The sequence below is a fragment of the Ostrinia furnacalis genome, unplaced genomic scaffold (genome assembly GCF_004193835.3).
Source record: "Ostrinia furnacalis isolate ACB-3 unplaced genomic scaffold, ASM419383v2 OfSCF0694, whole genome shotgun sequence".
NCBI classification, from domain to species: Eukaryota; Metazoa; Arthropoda; class Insecta; order Lepidoptera; family Crambidae; genus Ostrinia; species Ostrinia furnacalis.
In genome coordinates this window covers 1,438,873-1,448,674 of record NW_021130933.1, presented here as the reverse complement: position 1 = coordinate 1,448,674, position 9,802 = coordinate 1,438,873, and the positions used below count along the sequence as shown (strand labels likewise).

Sequence of the window (9,802 nt, the reverse complement as noted above, 5' to 3'; positions counted from 1 at the left end):
TTAAATACAACTTGAAAACCTTGTGCGTATTAATAATGTGACATTGGTGTCTAGACGTTAGCGTCTAGGTGGCATTTAGATGCCACCTTCTATTAACTATTTGATACAAATATCAATATCCTACTAAGCCACTTTTTTCCTGTTATATCCTTTCTGACTCTACCTGTACCACAAAATATCCTGCACAAACTCTTTAGTTAGTTACCTTACTTAATTACTTACCTAACCTAAAGGCTGACTTACCATACATATAGTTACAAAACTTTTTTTTACCCTGTAAAAATGCTGGATTATAAAAAAAATACATGAAATCCAAATTCAATTTATTTAATCATTCTTATTGTTTTTTTTCTTTTCCAGGAGAGACCGGACTAGTAATACCGATAGACAACAATGAGTTCCTAATGAAATTCCTGCGGCCATGCAAGTTTTATGCAGAAAGTGCTTACAAAAGGGTAAGTTATAAATACAAAGAGTTTACTTATTTCCAATTAAGTCGTGAAATGCACAGTTTTTCCAAGTACTTTAACATTTGGATGACAATAAAACGACTCTTCACACGCTTTCTAGCTTAACTGAGGTTAACGTACAGTTTACAGGTTGTATTTTGAGTCAACTAATCTTAAATCAAATTTGTACCATAAGTCCTTTCTGTTACATTGTTTTAATTACAAAGAAAAATAACCAGAAGTTATTTTTGTAAAAATCTATGAATTTATTACAAAGCAAAGTGGGTTACGAGTGAGTATATTGAACCTGGAACTTAATTTGAAACTCAAGGTCTTAACCTTGTATTTTTTACTAAGTACCCGCGATAAAATCACGAATGAAATTAACAAGCACGCGAAAACTGCTCTTAACCGACATCAATAAAGCCGGTTAATGATGTACGCATGAAAAATTACATAAGTGCTGACGTATGTATTTTTTATTTATTACCTTGATGATGATGATGGTTACAAAACTTGTAAGACTTGAATAAGTTACATGTTCTTGTTTTGTTTTTGTAACTATTGAGCTTTAGAATAAGACCAAATAAAAGCTATTAACAATATTCCTAATATAATGTTAGTAAAATTATAATAAATACATATTTGGTTTTTATTAAATATCGACCATAAGACCTTATAAACATGGTCATGGCTAAGACAGATTAAGGTTAAACCTTGAACGATTTTTGAAGCAGGAAGATTACAAGCGTATTTTGCACATTTATTACTAAGCATAAATTCTCATGAATATACCAGTTGAGGGTACGTTACAGATATCAGGGTTATAGGTTGTTGTTATCTAGTGCCCATAGTACAAGCTTTGCTTAGTTTGGGACTAGAGACGCAGTGTAAAATGTCCAAGAATATTTTATTTATTGATTTTGGGTGATATTAAGTAGATTTAAGGACTCTACACACCAAGCCCGGCAGCATGGTGTAGCGGCTTTATTTCAAAAGAATCAACTTAAGGAATTGTAATTTCTATGATTTTTAACAATAAAGAGTTATGTCGGTGGGTTGGTAAATAAACTGCATAAAGTTGACATCCTGTTCACAAATAGGTGTTATTACGCTTTTGTTCTTTCTATGCCTTGATCCTCAGGTGGTCGACCGGTCAAGGCTCAAATAAATTGGCTTGTAACTAACCGTATACTTATCCGAGTGAAGGTATCATTTGCATGATAAACAGTTTACATCTAACTAAGCCATTATAAGACCTTTAGACGTTTAATTCTAAAGAAAATTCTCATTGGCGTCAACACTTAGTAAATTATGCGGCAACTTTTTGCCCATTAAATGAGTAGATGCCTAGGTATATAAAATTGCTACGGAAAAAATAAGCCAGGAAATAAGAAATCACGACGTTTTTATTCCAACAAAAACTTATTTCAATTTAAGCGGCTTTATGCGGTGAAGGTTGCATGAAGCACTTACCGGTTCTTGTGAAAATCCTTTGGGAAGGGCTTTGTCCAGCTATGAACGTCTTCCAGAAGAAAAGGAGATGAATGATCGATCATGTTATAAATTACAAATAAAGCTGTTAACTTAGATAAAATTTCTAATATTAGATAATATGCTTGCGCATATCTGCATATTTCACTGCAAATTTTGCAGCGTTAACACCCGCACATCTGCGTTGCGATTGTATTGCTCTATGCAACTCTATCAACACTTCATCAAAGGCTAACACGCATTTGTATCGCAAAAAGTCACAGTAATACACTGTATATTTGAAAAATAATATTTTTATAATTTCAGATTCAAGCATACTACAAATTCCGGACCGCGCACTCCGACCAGTGCTATGACCTGACACCAACGTCAGTCCGAGCTGCGTTCGACCACTCCATCGTGTCAATTCTCTCGCCAAGGGACCAGCACGGCCGCAGGCTAATGCTCGTTGAGTCGGGTGGTACTATTTGTCTTTTGATCATTCATGGGCCATTGGTTTACTAACATAACATTATCATATTCTAAATAAATCAACTTCATCTTCAGAAGAGTCATGAGTCTTCTAGCTTAAGAAAACTCTTGTAAAGAAAGGCTGCTATTATCACAGAAGTCATTTCTCATTTGCCACATATAATATCTGAACTCAGAAGCCTATGTAGTTAGGAACTTAATATTGATCGTAATCAGTGGCGGATTAACGTATAAGCACTACAAGCACGTGCTTGGGGCCCCTGTTCTCCAGGGGCCTCCATCCTCTGCTGGCGCGCCAGCAGAGGATGGAGGCGTTTCATTTCATACCTACATTTTATAGAGATTTAGCCTATGTGACTCGTANTGTTTGCTCCCGTCGGTGAAGATAAGCCGGGTGTAGTTGGCTTCTATCTGAATAAGATCACTGGTGGAAGTAATTTCCGTGAACTCTATACCTACCCTTTCAGAGGGATGAAGGAGTTCGGCTGGTGGGCAAGGGGTTTCAATCACAACGTCGCACGGCAGAAATGGTGTAAATCCGGTAAGTTTAGTGGTTTCTATGTCCGCAACCATTGAGACTTTGGCAGGGAGAGGTGTTAACTGCGCCAGTGATATGGATGCGGCAGTGCTGATTGTGCGGAAGCCTTGTGTTATTTTAATGGCGAAAAGCCTCTGCGTTGATAGAAGACGTTGTACAATGTACTTGTATCGGAGTGCAGAGGACCATATCGCAGCACCGTAACAAATTATCGGTTCCACGACGTGCTCATAGATAATTTTAACATTGTCGGGGTGAACACCCCAGGTAGGCCTAACAAACAGTGTGAGTTTATTATATAGCGTCTTTACTTTATTTATTATGTAATCTACATGTTTGGTGAAATGGAGTTTTAGGTAGGCGCATCTACGTTGCAATTATATCGCTCTTGCAACTCTATCAACCTTGCATCTAAAAGACTGACTTACTTACGTTGTATTGTTGCAAAAAGCCGCAGTAACACACTGTATATTTTTAAAATAATCTTTTTATAATTTCAGATACAAGCATACTACAAATTCCGGACCGCGCACTCCGACCAGTGCTATGACCTGACACCAACTTCAGTCCGAGCTGCGTTCGACCACTCCATCGTGTCAATTCTATCGCCAAGGGACCAGCACGGCCGCAGGCTAATGCTCGTTGAGTCGGGTGGTACTATTTGTCTTTTGATCATTCATGGGCCATTGGTTTACTAACATAACATTATCATATTCTAAATAAATCAACTTCATCTTCAGAAGAGTCATGAGTCTTCTAGCTTAAGAAAACTCTTGTAAAGAAAGGCTGCTATTATCACAGAAGTCATTTCTCATTTGCCACATATCATATCTGAATTCAGAAGCCTATGTTGTTAGGAACTTAATATTGATCGTAATGAAAGTACTCATTAATTTTAATCATGAAATCATTTGTCATTTTACAATTTTATCATGTCATGTTTCGCATTTATCTCGCCTCATCTGCTTACTGAAATTATACTGATAATAATTATCGGGTAAGTAATTATATTCAAAATAACATGTTGAGATTAAATAATAAAAGCACAAAACTTGCCATTAGAGTTTGAATTAATGGCATAAAATTTGAACAAAGTGGCAATTTTGGGCCTCTGTACTGGGTTAAAAATTTAAGGCAGCAGGTAGTAATTAATATTTTTATAGCTAATTTATTCATTTTTATAGTGACTTTTTATTGTAGTTGTATGCGTTAATTGTTAGTAGGTAACTGAGCTTAAAATATGTGCGTCAAAACAAGCTTCTCGCAAACACGAGCTCGTTTTTGATCCAATAAAAACTGAAGTGACTATCATATTACATAGAATAATAAATAAAAGTTTATTCAACTTCACAACAGTAGGTACAGTCAAATGAACATCAGACTGTAAATAAAATGCTTGTTTTAGCTTTTAATGTTCTCTTATCTAAAATTACACCAGTTGTAAATAACAGTGTCTTTCTACAGCTAACTGGAACCCGCGGGACGTATCCCTGACGGAGGTGTTCCGAGGGATCCAGCTAGGCTTGGAGGCGGCTATGGTGGAACCACTCACGCAGATCAACGGGGTCGTCTCCATACTGGATATGAAGGGGCTGTCGTTCTCGCAAGTCATGCAGTTCACGCCTTCCTTTGCCAAGATGATCGTGGACTGGATACAGGTAATATTACATTACATGTCTAGGTCTGCAATTTAAGTAGTTCTAATGTGTTAAAACGTCAGGTCGTTTCTTTAAAAATATCTGTTTCTTAAAACAGCAGATTGATGGGTATACGATGTGGATTTTTGCACGGGGACTAATGCCCGTTTTCACCATCAATCCCTAATTTTTATGTGACCTCTACGGTAACATTTATAACAGGAATTTTGGTTTCATAGGGGTCATTTAAAAATTATAGATTGATGATGAAAACTGGCATAAGTCATACATAAAACAACATTTAGACCAATATTTACTTTATTCGTTACCAAAATGCTAATGGTGTTTATTAGGAAAGATCAAAGATGAGGAAAAAGTTTAGTGCAAGTTAAAAATGATCTTATAGTTTACATAACATGTTAGTGTTTTCAATGCAAAAATCTGTTTTTTTATACCATAAAGTTTATGACCCCGCCATATTGCAAATCCTAAGATCAATGGCCAGTGGCCATGTAAATTGGCGATAATTGGTTATCGGCTATTCAATGGACGCATCCACATGCGTCATCCATATGAAATTGTGCCAAGATTACCAATGAACCGCACTTGTTAAGTACCTACGTAGTACCTACCTACAAATGGTGTCACATAATATAGGTCTACATACCAAGCATTTGATGTAATATAGATTTTTAAGTTTCATGTTTTTGAAGTGCTGTTGTTTGATGTTTTGAAAAAATTTTGCTTTTTACCTCAAATAAGAGTTAACAAGAACATTTACGTGATCTCCTTACGTACATTGTATAATATTTTCTTAGTGAAATGTAATGCAATGTGCTGGCCGCTAAACGGTCTGCATCCAACCGGGCGATATGGAAATCATTGGGGGAGGCCCGGGAGGGCTATGTTCAGCAGTGGAAGTCCTATGACTAAAATGATGATGATTAAAAGAAATGTAATCATTCTTGATGAGATAAGCCGTTTTCACCATCAATGCATCAATCCTTTTTAAGTGACCCCTATAAAAACAAAATTCCTGTTATGTGTTACGACAGGGGTCACTTAAAAATTAGAGATTGATGGTGAAAACGAGCATTGAACGTAAGGAAATTTAAGTATGTTAAGATTTTGCTACAGTATAAACCTCCATTTTTGTAAACACGTCTTGTTCATTTCTTAAATTTTTGTGCAATAGGATCTCATGACTCCACAAAGCGCAGGCAGGCAGTCATTAAGACGTACACTATAGTTAAGTGCAATTACTGACACAAAACCACACGTTACGACTGTCAGTAGAAACGTTTCTTGTAAGAAGCCCAAAACGAATGCCTTTAAAATTATTTGTTTCAAATTGTTTTGTCTGGACACATTTAAATACCTATGTGCTTGAAGTAGCTACCTACTTCTTACCTACATTAAATGAAACCTCTTAGTTTGGTTTGGACAGTAGTTTTAATTCAATATAATGATACCTTTTTAAAAGGTGCAATGGTCCTTGGGGTTTATACTATCGAATTAAGAGTAAAAATTGGGAACCTAGCTTATAATCTCACTGTAACAATCAAAGAGACATACTTAAGTGCTCATTCTGCCCTGCTGATGACTATTCTCGTAGAAACATCAAACAATGATCAAACTTGCGTCCTACTTTCCTTAATTAATGTTTAAACTATTTCCAGGACTGCGTCCCGATCCGTCTAAAAGCTGTGCACATCATCAACCAACCATACATCTTCAATATGCTATTCGCGATCTTCAAGCCTTTCTTACGCGAGAAGCTGCGCTCGCGCATACACTTCCACGGGAGCAATAAACAATCGTTATTGGCGCATGTCGACGCGAGCGCGTTGAGGTTACGCCATGGAGGCACCTTGCCTGACCCTGAGATCTCCGGGAAGATTTTGTGGCAAATGCTCCGTCACTACGAGGAAGATTTCAAAGGTATTTAAAAGCCTCTTATTTTGCAAATAAATTAGTCCTAGGTTTGATTCCCAGTGGGGGCAAAAATTTCTGCCACATTCGGTCTAGTAAACTCTACTAAATTAAATTATTCTTTTGGCTGGGTAATGTGTGGAGCAAAACAAATTTATATGTAAAAATATTATTAACATTTATGTCACTCTCATACTACGAATAAACAGATAAGAAATCGCTTGGCAAATCGTTTCTAGTCCAACCTAGTTTTTTATTTGTTGGTGGAATTGACCTCCTGGCCCCAAAGAAAGGACAGCATGATAGGCAATAAACATACTTCACTTGCATATACAAGCAAGACCCATAATGTATGCTCATCATACCATGCCCCTTATGGGATTTGCCCTACGACCGCAGGCTTAGAATGTAAAGCGCTAACGTAACTACGAGACATTTTCCCTTTACATTTTGGGTTCGGATACTATAAAACTTTAGTTAAGTCGAACATGGTTCCTTACTCAAGTCAATTCCCAACTTGTAACACAATGACATGTCATTTGACTTCATTTAAGTAAGGTCAGGTTAAGGAAACTAATGGTTGATATATTTAATTGTTCCAATTGGTTCCAATATTGTCCAACCAAACAGTTTAAGTATTCAAGTCTGTAGAAATACTCGTTTAAACCAAATGAAAATACCGAAAATACAGTTACGTTTTTCATTCTAGCTGCCAACTCCTACGGCTACGTCAGCAACAACAACAAAACAAAGTGACCGCGCTGGCATGCAGCACACGTCGCGGGTCACGGGACGCCCACGCGTCATGACCTCCAGCGGGCGGGCCCTTAGCGTATAAAGCCGCAATTATCATACATTATGATATAGGGTACACTATAAACCTACATTTCGGGACCATTTTGTACAATTTAAGGTTAAACTGTACCTACCTTTTAGTTGAATGTTCGTTTTAAGAAATTTTTACTGCAGTTGATTTGGTAGCGGGTTACGTCTTAGTATTTTCTATGAAAAAAGTGTTCTAACAGCCAAATGGATTTTGGTGTCATGTAAGTAAAATAATAATAATGTAAACTTCAGGCAATAATAAAAACAACTAAGAATAAAAACTTAAAATTATCACTCGTTACAAGTAATAAATTTATTTATTTTTGATACTCAAGTTATGAAATGTGGTAAAAGGATGTCATTATACTCGTGTAAGGTAAATTAAATAAAATGTCCAAGTTCAAACTCTCAGTATAGTGAACCAATGTTAATAGATCCCTATTGTAATCGTTATTTTAATAAGATATAACATAATGTGACTGGAACTAACCAGGTTATTTATTATAATATGACATAGTAAGTCAAATACTGTGATTGGCTGTTCCAGTTACCAGTATGTATGGTAGACCAAATTATTATGAAAGCATTTTCAGAGCCATGAAATTGAGTTCTATCAAAATATCATCTGTGATAAACATAACATTCACCATATCCATTTCATACATTTTGAGTTCACAAACTTAGTTTTATTAGGATTTTAATGCCAATAGGTACGTATTTATAATGTCGGAAAACTGTCTTGGTCACATTTTCATAGTTACGTCTAGGTATAAGTAAGTTATTATAACTTATAAATTACGCCAAGTACGTATTCAATTCGATTGATCCTGTCTAATCCATAGGGTTTTTAACGCCCGTATTCACAAATGATGCTTTCTTATCAGTAAATCGAACTCACAGCGTTGAATAGAGTTCTGTGATTGGTTCGTGTGTAATTCTGTGCGCCTCATAGTAATGTTTGTGAATACGGGTGTTAATTTCTGACTGGTTGTGACCTCAGCCTATTTACAACACTCACAATGGAAAAAGAAGATCAAAGTACGTACTATGTATTTTAGTTACCGTTTTAATAAATATAACTTATTGTTAAATTGTGTACAAATGCGGTTTTGGTTGTATCGGTAATAATACAATAAAAATAAAACTACGTTTTAAAAATATTATTTGTTTATTATTCTAAATTTTAACAGACAACATACCTTTTACACAATATTTATTTTTTCTACCAGTTTTATGAAAGAGTATTGCCACCATATCTCGGGCAATAATAACTTTAATTGCACTAAATATTTCTACTTCTTCTTTTTATAATATTTTTAATACAGTGGTTTCATAAAAATAAGGCAAGTAAATGAATTCGATAACAAGGTTTGATGAATAAAACGTTGGTCTCAGTTCCTTGTTTTACTTAATTTATTATTTGAGCTCAACCTAAATCTACTTACCAATAATAGGGTAAATAATATCACGTAAAACGTAGATACCCTACTTTCATTGAATAGCCAATTCTCATAAAATATGTCTAAGTTATGTAATATAGGAGCAACTAAAGTTTCAATGATTTTGAATTAACTTAAATAATATATCAAATACAATATTTATAAATAAGAATATATCACAGCCTATAGCATAATATTATAACTAATTTCTTCATGTTGAACATTTAGGATCTATTTCATAAACATCTGTACTACTCGTCTAGAGCATATACATAGAATATTAAACACATCACAATTATACGCACACATATAAAAGAAACTCTACCTAACAGCAACATCGACATATAAAACTATATTCCTCTATGTGTATAAACAAACATGCTTGGTCTATGACATTATGAATATACTTTTATATCACTTGAGGTATTATTTCTAAATGGCAATCATTCTAAGATATTTTCTTCATTTATGCCTAAGTGAAAAATAGTTACATTATAAAAATACATATTTTATCCGTGGACAAAACTATAAAAATATTTATAACATATTTGTGATATTTGGAATGTTTTACAAGCAATTTCAATGAACGAACTTAAACGCGAACGACTTAGTAATAAGATCATGATATGATACGAGTAAGTATTTTTAAATTTCTATTTTATTCGCTAAGAAATTACATTGAATAAAATCATTTTGCATAGGCAGTAAAATTAAAATAGGTATAATCTATTACGCACGACAATTAAATATACGTTACTTGCTGTTCATTGGCGCTCAAATTGCTAAAATCACATACAAGATATGTTAATATTTAATTAATTGTAGATTCTGTTGTACGATGATCATTTTTTCTTGTACCCGTAGGAATTGATGGCTGAAAAGAAGAAAAACGATTGATTTATTAAAAACATGGCAATGAAATCCTACGTAGTAGTGGTGGTCCTGCTAAGGCTATACACACAACAAAATGATGTCGTCGCTGAAATAGTGATATACAAATACCGCAGCATTAGTCTA

The 9,802-nt window shown here is 34.9% G+C and overlaps 2 protein-coding genes across 6 annotated transcripts in view; one reads left to right on the top strand and one right to left on the bottom strand.

Annotated features, from left to right (window-relative positions):
- The first annotated feature begins 364 nt into the window (after positions 1–364).
- On the top strand, positions 365–9,251 carry LOC114366805 (clavesin-1). 4 transcript variants are annotated; one of them, XM_028323795.1, is made up of 5 exons: positions 365–455; positions 3,453–3,603; positions 4,417–4,610; positions 6,269–6,530; positions 7,231–9,251. In XM_028323795.1, exons 1-5 carry the CDS (start codon positions 405–407, stop codon positions 7,275–7,277), a joined length of 705 nt encoding a protein of 234 aa, XP_028179596.1. In that variant the 5' UTR covers positions 365–404; the 3' UTR covers positions 7,278–9,251. The 4 variants fall into 4 exon arrangements, with proteins under 4 accessions (XP_028179596.1, XP_028179594.1, XP_028179597.1 ...); XM_028323793.1 differs by having other exon boundaries at positions 3,453–3,606; XM_028323796.1 differs by lacking the exon at positions 3,453–3,603 and adding an exon at positions 2,250–2,400.
- Positions 8,559–9,802, bottom strand: part of LOC114366804 (alpha-tocopherol transfer protein-like) — a 30,226-nt gene continuing 28,982 nt past the window's right edge. For both annotated transcript variants that reach the window (XM_028323791.1, XM_028323792.1), the window contains exon 7: positions 8,559–9,659. In XM_028323791.1, the coding sequence (XP_028179592.1) occupies positions 9,628–9,659 (32 nt within the window). In that variant the 3' untranslated portion in view covers positions 8,559–9,627. The remainder of the gene's footprint in view (positions 9,660–9,802) is intronic.